We start from the raw sequence: 17753 nt of genomic DNA, 5'->3' as shown, positions 1-17753 counted from the left end.
ATTGACAAAAAAAAAACTGAAAAAATACCAAAAATATTTTTATAGTGACTGTTAAAAGATAATAATTTGATGTAAATAATATGTAAGAGTGTATGTAAAAAAAACCAGTATTAAAAAAATTTGACCCGTCAAAAAGTCTTTAGACTTAATGGGTTATTAATTTTAAGGTCTGTTTCTAAAAATACAAAATAAACGTTGTTTTGCTGCTCTGAAACTGACATAAAAAATTAAGTGACTCGTTTTCTGATAACAAAAACGCTTTCTTTAGTCTCAAAGATACTGAAAGGAAGACATTCGGTCTTTAAAACAAATTTCGGGTATGTCAAGGAAGTGCTTTCACTGCAAATGTACTTACCTACGTATATATGACAAACGTATGTATGTAACAACAAAGTGTGACCTAATTCAAAACACTTTTAGGAACTGTTTAAAAAGAACGACAATTTGTAATTATTTTCCATTATCTTCGAATCTTTGAATTCAGAAAATAAATAGTGTCTTGGACTCACTGCTCAAAGGTTTGTGGTCCGAACACCACTCTACCCCAACTTGATTACCATTTTCTAATAGTGAGTTATTAACTAATGATTAAAAATGGCCCTCAAAATTAAATGTTTGGGTTAATCATAAGAACGCCATTATTTATTTTTGCATTAAAAAAAAAAGAAACACAATTCTTTCGTTTATTCTAGGTGATTTGTTTAGTGTAATAAAACCCCAGTATGGAGAAAATAAACCCAATAAAATTATATAAATGAGAATATTGTAATAACCAGTTTTAAAAGATTCGTTTTTACAGTTTTGCCTTCACCAAGATCAAATTTAAAACCTTTTACTATTAACTGGAATCATTTAAATACAGTAAAAATATTATATTATTGATTTGTAATTTCAAAACGAAACTATTTTTTTTTTGCTAATTTTTTTCCTTTTAAAAAATATTTTGTATTTATTCAAATAAATCAGTGTAAAATCGGGTTGTGGTCCCGTGGCTAGTGTCTCGGACTCACGGACCAATGGTCCGTGGTTCGAATCCCACTCTACTCCAACTTTATTTCCATTTTCTAATAGTGAGTTATTTACAACTGGTTGAAAATGGCTCTAAAAAATAAATATTTGGTTAAATCATAAATAAGCAAATATTCATTTTAAATATATAAAAATATATAAAAACGCTCGTTTTAAAAAACGAAAATATTTTTTTACAAAAAAATATTATTAAAATTATAATTAAGAATAAAATTGTTCGAAAAAAATCCATAAATTTATTTTATACTTTTGAGATATATCAATAAACCATTTATAAAATAATGTTCCGATGGGTGGTAGATTAAATAAATCCAACAATTAAAAATATTAATTTGCCCTTGATACGTTTTATAGGTGCATCGGTTTTATCTTTAAAGACGAAGTTGCTTTTTAAAACGATATCGTTGCTTTAAGGGGCCCAAAAGGCTAAAGGTCAAACTGAGGCATAAAACTTTTAACGATGCTCAGTTGGTTAAACGTTTTCAAATCGATTGAGTATCGAATTTCAATAGCATACATAATAAATTTCTCTCAACAACTTCATTTAAAATATTTATCAACTTTACTATCAATATATATTCTATTTTCTAATTTTCAGTTCTACGTACATTTATTTGATAACTCTCCTTGACTGGTATATGCAGTTAAAATGATTTTAAATGTATGCATTACTTATGAAATTTAGTGATACTATTTTCAACTACAATAACAGAAAAAAAAATGTTTATTTGATGCACTAACTTCGTGGTTATTTCAAATAAATGTTTATGTTTAATCACATACTACGAATACCGATTAAAATATAGGAAACAGATTTATAATAATTAATTGTATTTTCAAAATCAATAAAAATATTGTGGAGAAATGTTTTCATACATAAATGAAAAAAAAAACAATGAAAATACTTTCGTAGAAAAACGCAACGTCTTTGGCCTTGGTTTAGCCGGATGACGCAACTCAACTGTGATAATGTTTAAGATATACAATTCGAAAGTCAACAGATGAATGAGTTGAGGTAATTTGGACGTTTAATAGAGTTTTTGGGGAATTTAAAGTTACAATTTGAAAAATCTGGCTACTTAAACTAGCTAATGACAGATCATATGTCACGAAAATGCCTAGAATCCATATTCCTTTATAAAAAATATACTTTACTTCTCTGTTGTCAACAAATGTAGATCTAAATAACTTCCTAAGAAGGAAATCCAGACAAATAAGTCTAAATAATTGCGGACTGTCTGGATTTCCTTCTTAGGAAGTTATTTAGATCTACATTTGTTGCAACAGAGAAGGAAAACATTTTTGAGAAGGGAATATGGAATTCTAGGCATTTTCGGGACATATGATCTGTCATTAGCTAGTTTAAGTGGCCACTTTACACAATGTGTAACATTCACCATTCTATTTAAACATCCAAATTACCTCAACTCATCTCATCTGTTGACTTTCGAAAAGTAAAAGAGCTAAAACCATTATCATGTAGTTGAGTTGCGTCATCCGGCTAAACCAATTCACCTACTAGACAACGCCCGAAAGCAATTCAATTTTTTAAACTTTTTTGTTTACCAGTTAGTTCATTAAACAATGTTTTAAAAATGTCCAAATGTTTGCCGACAGGCGGGATTCCCTCCCTAGGGAGTTATTTAGATCTAAATTTTCCTTTGCTTTTGCTTTCGCTTGATGAGGTAAAATTCTTCAATTATCACAGTTTGAGTAGGTATGAATGGTGGCAAAAGTTGGTTTGCAACCAGTAGTCTGCTTGTTTTAGGTGCGCTGCCAGTGACCGGCCTTGAGTGTCACCTGGGGGCGTTCTGGTTCTCCAGAGAGTAGTAACTAACGTTTACTATCATTGTAGACATAAAGGAGTTTGAACTGAGTGATGGATTTATTTATTTATTATATTTATACTTCCTCTTGTCTCTAATTTGTGGACAATCAGGGGGGGGTTTTAGAACGACAGTAAAGTTAAAAGTTTGAAACATAAATATTTGATCGCGCTTTTCCTTACTAAATTTGGTTACTAAAGGATGAAATACAAGTATAATCAATTCGTAAAGAAAAAAAGAAAAAAATTGCTTGCTTGCATGAGTGAATTCAAAGAAGGACATTTAGTCTTTAGAACGGATTCAGGTATGTGGTAGATGCTTTCAATGTTGACTTTTGTGAAGTAAAAGAGCTGAATCCATTATCATGTGGGTAAGTCATTATCAATTCATCTACTAGGCAACGCCTGAAAACAATTTTGCGCTATTAGCTTAAAAGCCTAGACTTTCAAATTATGTCCTTTTTACTTCATATCAATTGCTAGTCTTCTTCTTATCAGCTCGTTTCTCTCCGATGCCGAATATAGTCTTCTTTTAATTTGTCTCCCTGCCCTGGGCACTCTGTTTTCACCCATGTCTCACGAGTTTAACGATAGCACCAGTCTATTTCCTCTACCCCTACCTTCTTTTTATTCTCAAAGGGTCTCAAATTCTGTATTCTGGGGGTCCACCTGACAACTTCTTGTGCCGCCTACTACCATTTTTCTCTTCTAATATATATATATCTATTTATATATATTGCACTTCTTATTGGATTGATATTTTAAAAAATAACAGTAATTTATTAAAAGACAAGCGTTGTGGCACAGTTGGTTAGACGGCCAAAACTTGCGTCGCGGGTTCGATTTCCGCCAGTTGCAAGAAAAAAATCCAAGAAAGATTTTATTCTTAATTGGTCTGGGTGTTGTGGTATATTTTTCACTACCTTATTTCATATCCCTTCTTTCCCACCTGCTTACAGGCTTAAAAATAGAGGCTTAGCGAGTTATTCCGTTAGTCAAAAATCAAATTTGATTATTAGTGAATTTGAAAATTTTACGTTTCAAAACGATTATCTAATCTTTCTTAACATTTTTTTTATTATTTTAGCTCAAACCTTTCTTTCAATTTCAAAACATTCTTTTATTTTATCGTCTTAAACAACGACCCCCTAAAGATACATTAAGCGTTCATATTAAACGTTTTTGCGCTTTTTTATATAAAATTTTAAAAAAATATTTCAAAATAGGAAATGAATCTTTAGAAAATTTGCTGCCTGCTGAAGCAAGAAAATCTTTATTTTTTTAGCGTGTATTACCAAATAAATATCTCGTTAGCTTATTTATGTTCACGTCAGAGGTGGTAAAATAAAATAAACAGCTGTTTTAAAAGAGTTATTCCCCCAAAATAATATCCCTAAAAAAATAATCAATCATTCAAACAAAATGAAAACTACAACGATTTTTCTTATAGATACCTAAAATTAATTTTATTTGATTGATGGAATGCCAAAAACCTCAATGGAATTCTTTAAAAAGTTAGAAGCAAAAAAACAGCAATCCGCCAAACTGATATATTTGAAACGTAACTGTTACATTTTGAAATAACCGGAACGCCCCTCTCTAGTACGTATGCAAATTCTTATTCTGAGAATTACCCGATACGCGTTTATGTTTTAAAAAGACAATTTTCTAAAACACGCCCTCCTTAGGGATCTGACCTTAAACTAACAACCCACTTATTTTTTAATATTCATAAATGTATCACATTTGCAAGTCCATATATAAAAAATATTTTAATGGATTTATCGATTGAATTATATTATCAAGAATTATTTACCTAAAATGGCAAATAATTATTATTTACCAAGATAACTACTTTTTATCCTGGAGAGTTTATCCTTATATTTGTTGACAGATATGGATTTTAACCCTGTTGGAATTTTATCACGATTAATAGATTTTTTTATTGAATAATATTTCACTAAATGTCCATTAAAGAAAATTGAAATCTCATTCGGCAGATAAGACAAAAGATATATTTTAACGGGCAGATATATCAAATCATGAATATTTCATTTCACAAATATATCATTAGCCATATATTTCAATAGATTGATATTTCTCACGACAGATATTTTAATTGATAGATATTTTATTAGACAGATATTAATAGACTCTAAAAATGTCTCCACAAAAGAATGTTTAGATTTGTAAAAAAGTAATGCGTTCAGATTAAATATATTTATTTATAAAGTATTAGGTGTTCTTCTAGAAAGTAAAAACTAGGTTTGACTTCTTAACAGAACAGTTATAAAACACAAATTAAAAGTATCAACTAAATACAATCAATAGAATAAAATATGTTTAAACATAGGCAGAATTATGAATGTTACAAAATGTATGGAATAATTCACTCAGCCATAAACAGAACATAATAATCCCCAGTATCCCAGTAAATGCCTTGTCTTCCATAAACTACCTCCTTAAAACTATTTTTTATGTCCGTTAAGACTTTTGGTCTTACTTTGCTGTCTTCTTACTAGATATGGAGTTAATATTTAAATGTCATTTTTCTTTTTGTTTCAGATAATATCCGTCATATCAGTGTTCTTTATATGTGTATCAGTGCTATCGTTCTGCTTGAAAACACACCCAGATCTTAGGGTTGAATACACAATATATAATACAATAGAACTTTCAAATTTGAGTTCCCCTAATCCATCAAATTTCACATCATGGTCAAACGAACCAGAAAAAAAAACCAACAACCTCAGCAAACCAGAAACCAAATCAAATATTACAAACCTCTCCATGAACGTTACAAGAATTGTATCGAAGAATACTTTGATGAGAATAAGAAAAAGGAACGATTATAGTCCAAAATATGGGAATTTGCATAGAGCAACACCTCATGATGGAAAATTCAAATATTCGCCAAGTTCAGCAAACAAGTGGCAAGAAAACTATGGTCAGCCACATAAAGCGTTTTTCTATGTGGAACTTGTCTGCAACGTATGGTTTACCATTGAATTGGCAGTGAGATCTGTGGTAAGTAAAATTAGGTGTTTTTTTTATTTCTTTACATTTATTTAAAGTATTTGTTTACATTTAACAACAGACTAAAGAACATTTTAGATAAGAGAATTGTTGAGGAGTGGTCGAGGTGTGAAAAATACCTCCTCCTAGGAGGATGAAAATTTTGAGTGGACTGAATTGTTGGTAAAAGAAGATTGCGCAACTCCACTAACCTGCTGATGATGAGGCGTGACATGTGCTGAAACCTGGCTGGTAAAGTTGGCAGGATGAATGACAATATCCGACAAAGGCCTTCCATATAATTAGCCAAACTCACAATATGGTCATCTTAAACGGTCTTGTGCTCTTCTATAGGCATTTGTCAATGATGATTCTGATAATTCAGTAACAAGGCCACTCCATCTTGTCGGTTGACGTACACGTGACTTTGTCTCTTCGACACTTTCCACGAGAACAGTTTTCTCCAAACTTTCAGAGTTCCCCTTGTTTCCATGTTCAAAGAACTGCAGGATTCTTTCCTCGCACATGAATGTAAGTTTTTCTCTTATAACCAATTTCTGGAGTTTAGATACATCCATACGTCTGGCCGTTCACGGAATCCGCAGCATTCGCCGCCAACACCACATTTCGAAAGCTTTGATTTTTTTTTCAGATTCTCTCAGTGTCTATCACGCTACACCGTACATGAACTTTGATAAAAATTAGGCCTTTACGAGTTTCTTTTTAATGTTAATGGTTAATAAGTCACAAGCCCAGTAGTTACCTAGACTTTTATAAGCTCTTTTCAAAAAAAAATTCCCTCTCTCTTACCACAAATTTAGATATTCGAAATCGTTAATAATATATTTTTTCAAATTTTTTAAGGTGGCGCCAAACTTAATACACTTCATTAAGTCTCCAGTGAACGTCATCGACTTCATAGCTACTCTCAGTTTTTACATGGACGTGATAGTAGAATCTAGCATGCCACTGCGGATCAGTGACAAGACGGACATCTTGGAGTTTATATCCATCATCAAGATTCTCCGACTCTTCAAGTTAACCAGGCACTCACCAGGTCTGAAGATTCTGATACACACCTTCAAAGCATCAGCCAAGGAACTGACTCTACTGGTGTTCTTCCTGGTGCTTGGAATTGTGGTATTTGCTAGTTTAGTGTTTTATGCTGAAAAACTGCAGGTGAGTGATCCATATTACCTATTTTGTTTAATTAAATGCAGGCCCTTTTGTATTTAATAAAAGCTGACATTTATTCTAAGGGTCTATTTTATTAATGTTTTATTAGTCTGTCTTTCAGTTTAAACTTTCATTAATTTGTTTACGCCGCGGCTTATTACTGCTTCCGGATTTGACTCAAAGAAGACTGAGGAAAGTAACATAAAACTATAGATTATTAAGGTTGAAAAGTTATTAAGGTCTTCGATCGAGATGTTTTCACCTTGTTAACTAATGAGTCGTTTTATTATTTTATGTACCGAACAGGCGTGTGAAATGTATATTATTAGTCTTCAGTTATACTTACTTAGGCTGTCAAAAAACGGTTTTTCTTATTTTAATTTTGAAAAAAATGGGAATGGGTAAATTGCGTATGTTGATATTAAAAAAAAAAAACATCAATTTCCTTTCGAAAGCTACTTAACACGTTGAGCGCCGGCCAAATACACATAGAGTTGACCCTATGCCCGGCCCATTTTTGTGAAATTTCATGCTTTGTGAAGGGTTTCTTAAAAGTGTCATAATTATGAAAATACAAGGTTAAATCAATTGAAACTTCTCTTATTTATTTGAAACAATTTTTAAAATCCTTTTTGTTTGATAGTTTTTCCATAATTATCTTTTATGGAGAGCCACATTGCAATGTTCGCACATATACAGGGTCTCACTATTTTTTTGTGGTTTGTATCCCGCAGCCGTGTAAACAAGTGATTATAATAAACACACGCGTTGTGTCCCGGTCTCTTGTTTTCACGTAGTTTACCAGCAGCGTTAAAGTACTAATGAAAATCACAAGATGTCAATAAAATGCACTTTTTTGAACAGCTGGTAAACCACGTGAAAACACGGGACCGGGACACAACGCGTGGTTATATCATCACGTGTTTACATGTCTCCGAGATACAATGTATTAATTTATCTCTAAATTATATATTTACATCGATTACAAACGTTTTGAATATTTTATATATTTTTAAGATATTTATTTCAATGACAATATTTATAAAACACTCAATATTATCCTCAGTAACCTAAGATATTTTTTGTGTATATTTTCCTACACACACATTTGTCTTTGATTTTTTTTAACACCTTTGTCTAAAAATAGTTTAAAGCGTAAAAATGTAACAACATTAATAAAATTGTTTTCTTTTAATATTTCAATTTTAAGGGTACTTTAACTACGTAATTATAAATGGTTAAATAATATAAAATATGAAAAAAGTTGTAAAAGAAAGGGATTTGAACTTAAGATCTGTGATTCCTTAGTCCGCGACCACAACTTGGTTAAAATATTAATACTGTTTTGAATTTACGGAATAATATTTGCCGTATATTTCGTACTCTGACAAACAATAAATACTTTTAAATAAAAAGATGGCCAAAAAATTAGTCAACTTTTCTTCTACTTCTTCTTCTTGTCCCGCTTAAATTGAAGATTGGCAACCATCAATTGGAACTTCTCTATATCCTGCGCCATTCTGATAAGCGTTGTTGCATCTGGTATTCCAAACCACTGCTGAAGATTCCTGAGCCATGATGGTTTTTCACGTCTCATACTCCATCTTTCTTTTTTTTCAGTATAAACTGTAGAAAGGCATATTTTTTCCTACGAAATATGTGGTCAAAGTATGCTACCTTTAGTATTTAGAGAGTGGTTAATAGTTGTCTATATTTTTCGATTATATTCAGTACCCTTTCATGAAATACTTGTTCAGCCCATGAGATGTACATCATTCTCCAGTACAGCCACATTTTAAATGCCTAAATTTTCAAATAGTTAAATTTAGGAGAATTTTTAAATGAAACTGAAAAAAATATTTAAGATATATTAAAAACATACTTATAATTATTCTATGGTAAAATAACCAAAGAAAATAATACGGAACGCAATTGAAACATTTGATTTTTAATTGAATTAAGACATTTGGGACATTTTTTTAAACAAATCGAATGCCTTAATCTTCCTAAACATTAATGAGTATAATAATTTTAAAAATACAGTTCCAGTTATCGATAAAATAATTATTAAACGGTTTTAAATGCCATTCAATTTCGTTCAATAAACTTCAGTTAATATTTAATTAATATGTAAAACTTATTCAATTTTTATTTTCACGCATATTTGAATACGGAAACCAATCCAAATATCAAAGTACATTACTTTTTTAACTCTTCAATAGTGCGGCCCTTCTCAAAAAGACGTAATCGACGGGACTTTTTTGCCTTGTGTATTTTTGGATAAAATTGAAAATATCTCGGCAAATCTATTCACAGGAATTTTTTTTGGAAAGAATATTGGAGTGGAATATTTCGATTTAAATTGAACAAGAGAAATAGGGGTACCTTCCTTCTTTTGTTGGAAAATTCCTTTAAGTTTTTTAAGTTCAAGACTGTGACTTTTTAGTATGAACAGTTCTATTGAGGATTAAAAAACAATTATGCAAAACCGTTTTTATAAATCTTTTAGACCTTGAAAGAATTTTAATTATCTTTTCATGAATGTTCACATCATTTAGATTTTTTAATAATTTTATATGAAGTACCGCCTCCGATTTCAAAGTAAATTAACGTAATGCGTATGGCAGTATAATGTTTTATAACTTATTTAGTAACTCGCATTTATAATTTATTCCTAAAAAACTTAAATTTAACAAGTCATGTAACAAGAGAAAAATAAAAAAGTGGCTACTCGATCAAAAGTTTAAAGTTTATGTGTGCATATATTTTTTTGTTTACATTTTTTATCTGTTTAAAAAAAATGTATGTTTTTATCTCTCTTTTAATGATTGAACTTTCTGGAATTATTAATATAAATCTCCACCAACAAGCCACAAAGAGTGGCTTGTTAGGATTCAAGATATTTGAAATGAAAATTTGTTTAAGCGTATTGAAATGTGGTGACCTCCGTGATGTAGTGACCAAGACGCTTGACTCACACACAGAAGGTTCCGGGTTCGATTCCCGGTGAGAATACAAAAATTAAAATTTAATTTTCCTCAAGCCTGGGTATACGGTGATGTAATATACCACTGTAATTGGGCCTCCTGGCCTGTTGTGGTGCAAACATATTTATATATATAGATAAACTAAATTATAACGTATTGGTAAATTAATTCAAATAAACAAAATATATTTTAAAAAAACAGATATACAGTACCAAGGCAATTATTTTCAAAGAAAATTTAACCACAACAAAACCTGGAAAAAAAAATAGGTGCATAGTAACTTTATCAAAAATATGGAAAGAACGATGAATTGTTTTTGAAAAATACTCAAAAATAATTTGACTACCCCATCTCTTCTATGGCCTTGATTTTATTTTACAAATATTCAATTACAATATATATTTACAGATAAGTATAAGAATTTTTACACGATACCCGTTACAGTCTGGAAGAAAATTTTATTACGTATTTATTTATTCATTCATTCAAAATTACACTAGTTTAAATATTTATGAACTTATTAAGGCTTTTAAGGCTAAGCCCGTGTCAAGCCACAATAAATTACAATAAAAGTACATAATAAAATTAATTAGATCAAATTATAATGACATAGAATAACAATCTAGAAAAAAAGGTAAATGTAATAAACTATCAAATTCCAAAAAATACAATGCAAAAAATATAATCAGAAATAATTTTTAAAATATAAATAATACAAATTAATTATTAATACTGTATTGTAGTACCCAGATGGACAACGAATTCACAACGTCAAAATCCTTCTTAAAACCCACGCGACAATAACAGTCCATACAAATAGTAAGCGAATATGCCAAACATTGAAGACAAAACTGAATTTTGAAGTCACAATTGTCATGATGAATCGTGTTGTGTTTTTGTGAAGGCATATTTTCAAGATTAAAAAAAAAATTATGAATGAAAACATTTTTCCCCAATATGCAAATTGGTTAAGTTAAAACATGCAATTGATTTTCCTAAATCCATTTCACGTATTTTTATTGGTATTCGTAGTATGTTATATTTCCCTCTTATCAAAGAATATACTTTGAAAACCATGAGTTGTTTCTAATATTTGTTTTGTTAATATCAATTGAATAAATAATCAAAACAGTGTTCGATTCCCAAGAGCGAAAAATGTTTTCCAGTAAAATACTGTTTTTGTCGGTTACGATGTTTTGGTGATCATGGTTGAGTTTGGATCTAAGCATTCAGAATATCTCAAAGTGATCTAAATGGGTATTAAATTAGTGTAAGCTGTAAATATAATTTCTTGAGTAACTTTAGTTTATGGAATTCAAGGTACGCCGGTGGCAAACAAAGGCGCCGAAATATCAATTAAATTCGGATACCGTATAATTTAATTTAAAATATTAAATTAAAGTTTATTTCATCTCAATTATTTTCTTTTGAATCAGGAGATTTACAATTCTAGGCAAAAACTTTATGATTAATTAAATATTTCAACTATTCAGTAGAAGTGAGAATCAAGTAATTATTTGACTTCCGCCCTTAGTATTTTTTTTTACTATCCTGTGTCCGAGTGGATAAAGAATTCGATTCTATGAGTTAAATATAACCAGAACCTTTTACCAGCGTTTTTAAATCGATGGCTGCTCTCAGATTATAATCCTTAAAAAAAAATCAAGTTGAAATAAGCCTGCTTTGCAGTGTAGTGGTCAGCGCATTCACCACGGCTGCTTAGGTTTTTTGGTTCGACCCCTGACAGAGCCGACCGGAAAATCAATTTCAATTTCGATTTCAGCAACGTTTCTCGTGCGTCGTAATTTGAATCATTTAATACCAATATCATTTACGACTTTTGCTCAGGGGAATTTCTCTTTTGTGGCCTCAAGAGTGTTTAATATCCTGGATAAACATATCAGGTTCTCCAAAATGAAAGCCATTTTCAGAGTGAAGTTTGGATTTGTCTAGGGGAAGAGACCATTGCTAGAGACTGCTGCGAGATATTGCATTGATTTATATACTATTAAGCGTGTTGTCCAGATGACCTTTGAAATATATGCATGTTTATGTAATAATAATATATGTATGTTTACGTAGTTTATGTAATAATAACGCCTCAGTACCATAATATACAAGTTAGTTTGGATTTTGTCTAAGGGAAGAGACCATTGCAGGAGAATGCTGCGAGATATTGCATAGATTTATATACTATTAAGCGTGTTGTCCAGATGCCCTTTGAAATATATGCATGTTTATGTAATAATAATATATGTATGTTTACGTAGTTTATGTAATTATAACGCCTCAGTACCATAATATACAAGTTAGTTTGGATTTTGTCTAAAGGAAGAGACCATTGCAGGAGAATGCTGCGAGATATTGCATAGATTTATATACTATTAAGTTTGTTGTCCAGATGCCCTTTGAAATATATGCATGTTTATGTAATAATAATATATGTATGTTTACGTAGTTTATGTAATTATAACGCCTCAGTACCATAATATACAAGTTAGTTTGGATTTTGTCCAAAGGAAGAGACCATTGCAGGAGAATGCTGCGAGATATTGCATAGATTTATATACTATTAAGTTTGTTGTCCAGATGCCCTTTGAAATATATGCATGTTTATGTAATAATATTGCATACATTTTTATACTATTAAGCGTGTTGTCCAAATGTTTATTGAAATATGTATATGTTTATATAATAATTTTTGCTATGATTAAATAATGTACATATTTCCACTTTCCATTATGTTGGATCGCAACTCAATATAGGGCCCTTGACCTCATAGAGTTTGGAATACGTTATTATTATTTTTTCGTAATATATGTGTATTTGTATTAATAAATAAATTAATTGTTTCTCGACATGCATCTGAAGCGCAAGGCTAGTCGTATTTTCTTCCTTCCATATAGCAAAAAAAATCCGTATACGCTACAGTTGAAATTCCAATGCAGCGTCCCTGCACTATTGGGTGCAAATAGGAAGATGATGAAGATTCTAGACATATAGATATTTCAACAGAGATGAAGGGATTCTTATTGTTCCCTCTACAGCTAGCGGTGCACAGTGTAATTTATTACTACACTTATCACTGCGTAGCTCGATCTAAGTTTTGTTCGACAATATTGTGTAGATGATCTTTCTTAACGCTTCAAGTCTATTTAAGTGTTTAAACTGATATTTTTGGTCAAATTAGAATGTTCAAATATAGACAAAATGGTATTTATATAGAATAATTCATTACTTTGGCTCTATCACTCACTCATAGAAACTTTACCTTCTTGGCTCCAAAATCCGGCAGCCATAAAGAATTCCACAAGGGCCAATGTATTTAAGAAAATGTTTACGATTGATTATTCACATCGATAGAGACGAAATTGTCAATTTTTTTTGAGTTTGAGATTAGCAATTAGCAAAAATTGACAAATGTGTTTTCCTTCCATACATTTACTTTTATTTGTTTTTTATATTTCTTGATATTTTTATATTTTTTAATTTTATGTATTTTTGGATAATTAAATTTAGTACTCTCTCTTATTTGGCATATTGTTTATGACTCCTATTAATTACAGTATAGAGTGAGTTTCTAGAAACCATATATCAATTATCATTACAATTATGTTTATTTATATATATTCTTTTTTTATTGATTTCAATAATACTCTTATTTTGTTTTTTTTTCAATATTATCATATTTTACTTTTATACAATTATTTTGTTGATCTCAATGAAACCATTATTTTGTGTATTTGATTATGTTTAAATCTAAATTTTATTTTTAATATTCATAGCTGATTATCTTCTTTACATATCTTGTTTTTTTGGATTGTAAACTCTATTTTTTTACATACATAAGTTTATTGTATCTCATTTGAGACATAAGTCCCAACTCCATGGGACTAAACGTCTTATGTTGAGATGAGACTAGCAATTAGTTGACACAGACACAGATGAGTAAATCACCACAAATATAGGATCAAAAACATAAAAAAATATTTCATCACATGTGATTATAATTTAATCTCATTAATTTTTCTATGTATTTTTTTATTGTTAACTATTATGGCTTGACACGAGCATAGCCTTAATAAGTTTATTAATATTTAAATGAGTGTGATTTTGAATGCAAAATTTTTTAAATAAATAGGAACAATGTTTTGGATTAATCTAAATTACTCGTATTATCTAAAACTCCGGAGACAACTGTCATCTTTTACTGAACTTCACTCTGTTGTAACATGTAAAAATGGTTAATGTTACAGATTATGTTGAGTTGCTACTAAAACTAGTCAACGGCTTACATATTCTTTTCTTTATTGGTAATCGAACCTAGGCGAATGCATGTTAGCCAAACGCGCTGACTACTAGTCTAAATGTCTGACAGAACTTAAAAAAGTCAAAATTAAAAAAACTTTAAGGGCTTGCTTTGAGATTTTCCACGTCAGATAATTTATCATCATTCCATGTCCAGGTCTTTCTATCAGCTACCAGCTCCAGTGTATCTTCCAAGTCAGGTTTGCATCCTGTAGTTCTAACATATACTGCTCATCACTGTCTTTAATCCAAGGCGATACTAAGCTTGAAACAAATAATTTCACCAAGTATTTATTTTGCCTAAAATAAATAAAACATGTTTAATATTCCGCGGTTTCAAACACAACAGTTCCTTTGTCAGTGCGCAAAAAAATCAAATTATGTAAGTCACGTTATTTATTTATACTTTTTTTATTTAATTTGAAATCAATTTATTTAAAATTCCTTACGGATTATATTAATTTAAAAAAATGTTTTTCCTATTTTTAAATTCATATTTTTTTATCAATGATAATATTTTTAACATCTTATGTCCGATAGTTGATTGTATAATTTCAGTCATTTGTTTATTTGTCTCGACTATCCTTGTCTCGTTTTGGAATGTTATATTATATATTTATAAATATATATGTTTGGATAATTTATATAGTGCCATTTTTGTTAAAATCACCTTAAGAGCTTACAGTAAATAAATATTCGAGCACGTCTTGCAGCTACAGAGCTCATGGACGGTTGGGATTTTCGTTCCTCGTCTCCAATAATGATAAATAACAAATATGATAAGAACTAGATAACAGGTCTTGCAGCTACAGAGCGCATGCACAGTAAGAAGTCTAGCCCCTATTGAATCTTTTAAAAAACGGAATAAACAACTAATTAAACAAATTTAAGTTAGATTACAACAAGTTTTCCATCTTATGAGCGCATAGACGGTTGGAATTCTAGACCCCAATAACTTAATGTAGATATTTGATAGTTGATAACATTTACATAATATGATTTATATTATATGATAGCTAACATCACAAAAAGTTTTGCAGCTACAAAGCGCATCGACTGGAATTTTAGCAACATAATAATAGTTTTAAATCGTTTACAATGATAATATATATAAGTTTAATGTTGGATATGATTTTATTCTGATATTTTTGTATTTTGTCCACGTTAACTACTAGTTTTTTGACTTTTAGTCCTTCGTCTTCATTTATTTTGTAGATAAATTTTAAGGATTCTAGTTGAAAGGATTCAGTTATATTTAATTGTTTAGTTTAGTTAAAAGAGTTCTTCTATTTTTATTTATATCCCTACAGAGATGCGTTAGAATTTTTTCAAATTCAGGATTTATGGATATTCGAGCGTTTACAGGGCTTATGACCTGTCATTGGCGGATGTTGGGAATGTTGTAGTACCAACTTTAAGTAGGTACTACAACATTCCCCATTCCGCTTATTAGCGAATATCCACACAGGTAACATTTTTGATTTTTGTATATATGTTGCTAAACGAGAAACCATTCACAAGCGATATATACCTGCTCCCCCTTGGGAGAAATCCAGATTTGTGTATGTACAAATACACGTACCAAAATAAGAGTTCTTCTAGTTTATCATCAAACCATGAAATTCATTTCAAATTGGGTCAGCGAATGAATAGATTGAGTGGTGAGCAATAAATGTACACGAGAAAGCTATTCAAAAATTAAATTTATATCAGTCGGGGGTAAATTCGTTTTACGGGTACCATAGATAAGGGTTAAGTTGTCAACATTCAGTTTTATTTTAACGGCGTTAGGCCCGTTTTAGGGAAACTAATTAAAATGTTGCGCGTTTCAGCACTTCAAGTGCCATAACATGGCTTATTATAAGATATTAAAGAGTGATTGATGGTATGCGTCCTCGAATTAATTAAATCTCTCTTCATGTGACATTTATCCCTGCGTTTCTTACTTTACGACCACTCGTATCCGTGAAGATGGAAACTTAGTAGCTTAAGATGTCCACATGACGGACAAAATTTTTAAAACAAACTTCTATCTTACATATATGTTTGTTTTCATAACAAACTTTATTTTATTTATTTATTTATTATGTACATACAATATTACATTTTAGTTATTTTAAGACATTTTTGACATTTTTTTTTTTTTTTTTACAGGACTCACCAAGCCAATGAATATGGCTTGTCGGTAAAGATCCTTTACAATTAATCATATGATAGTCCTACATGGTTTTATAATAATAATTACTACTAACTTAGATATATCTAACTTAGATATATCGCTCCCTATAGGGAGCGAAAAAAAAGTACATGTAATTGATGCTTTCAAAGAAAAAATATTTAGAAGATGTAAAAAAAAAAGCAAAAAAAACAAGTGAATAATTTTAAGATAAAAAATAAATAAATACAGAGCCGGAGTACCAAAATTTTAAACATAAGTGTTTACATATTTAATGGGCACAAAGCATTTTATTAAAAACATTATTTATTAACATATCCATATCTATATCTATATCTATATCTATATCTATATCTATATCTATATCTATATCTATATCTATATCTATATCTATATCTATATCTATATCTATATCTATATCTATATCTATATCTATATCTATATCTATATCTATATCTATATCTATATCTATATCTATATCTATATCTATATCTATATCTATATCTATATCTATATCTATATCTATATCTATATCTATATCTATATCTATATCTATATCTATATCTATATCTATATCTATATCTATATCTATATCTATATCTATATCTATATCTATATCTATATCTATATCTATATCTATATCTATATCTATATCTATATCTTTATCTATATCTATATCTATATATATATCTATATCTATATCTATATCTATATCTATATCTATATCTATATCTTTATCTATATCTATATCTATATCTATATCTATATATCTACGATACGTGAATGTGTGTGTTTCCCTTGCAAACTCACATTAGTTTATATTTTTATATCAAACTTCAGTTCTCAAATAATGTATGTTTATTTATTAATATAAGTTTATTATTTAATAAAACAATATTTTGAGTTTGTCCCAATTTTTGTAGACAAGGACTGGATTCAACTCCCTGGGGAGCTGTTTATATTAACATATTACAACAGAGATGAAGAACATTTAAGAGAAGGTAATATAGAAGTCTAGGCATCTACAGGGCTTATGACCTGTCAAAGGCTGGTTTAAGTGGCCATTTTACACACTGTGTAACATTCACCATTCTGCCTATAATCACCATTCAGCATTCTGCCTAGGATGTAGGTGAAATAATTCAATTAGATGAATCTCACCAGCATAAATAAAGGTTTCAGGTCCTTAACTTCACAAACGTCAACAGATGGAAGAATTGAACGAACATAGATGTTC

At 30.0% G+C, this 17753-nt stretch overlaps 1 protein-coding gene across 1 annotated transcript in view; it reads left to right on the top strand.

Moving 5' to 3' along the window:
• The window catches only part of LOC148276736 (potassium voltage-gated channel protein Shaw-like), a 273952-nt gene that overhangs the window by 166344 nt on the left and 89855 nt on the right, over window positions 1-17753 (top strand). The window contains exons 5-6 of the mRNA XM_088233849.1: window positions 5420-5881; window positions 6734-7048. Of these exons, the coding sequence (XP_088089975.1) occupies window positions 5420-5881; window positions 6734-7048 (777 nt within the window). The remainder of the gene's footprint in view (window positions 1-5419; window positions 5882-6733; window positions 7049-17753) is intronic.

This window comes from Micrasema longulum, unplaced genomic scaffold, assembly GCF_059751315.1.
Source record: "Micrasema longulum isolate JH-2025_06_02 unplaced genomic scaffold, ASM5975131v1 h1tg001156l, whole genome shotgun sequence".
Lineage (NCBI taxonomy): Eukaryota > Metazoa > Arthropoda > Insecta > Trichoptera > Brachycentridae > Micrasema > Micrasema longulum.
The sequence above is the reverse complement of the archived record's forward strand: the minus strand, read 5'-3'. Positions and strand labels throughout refer to the sequence as shown.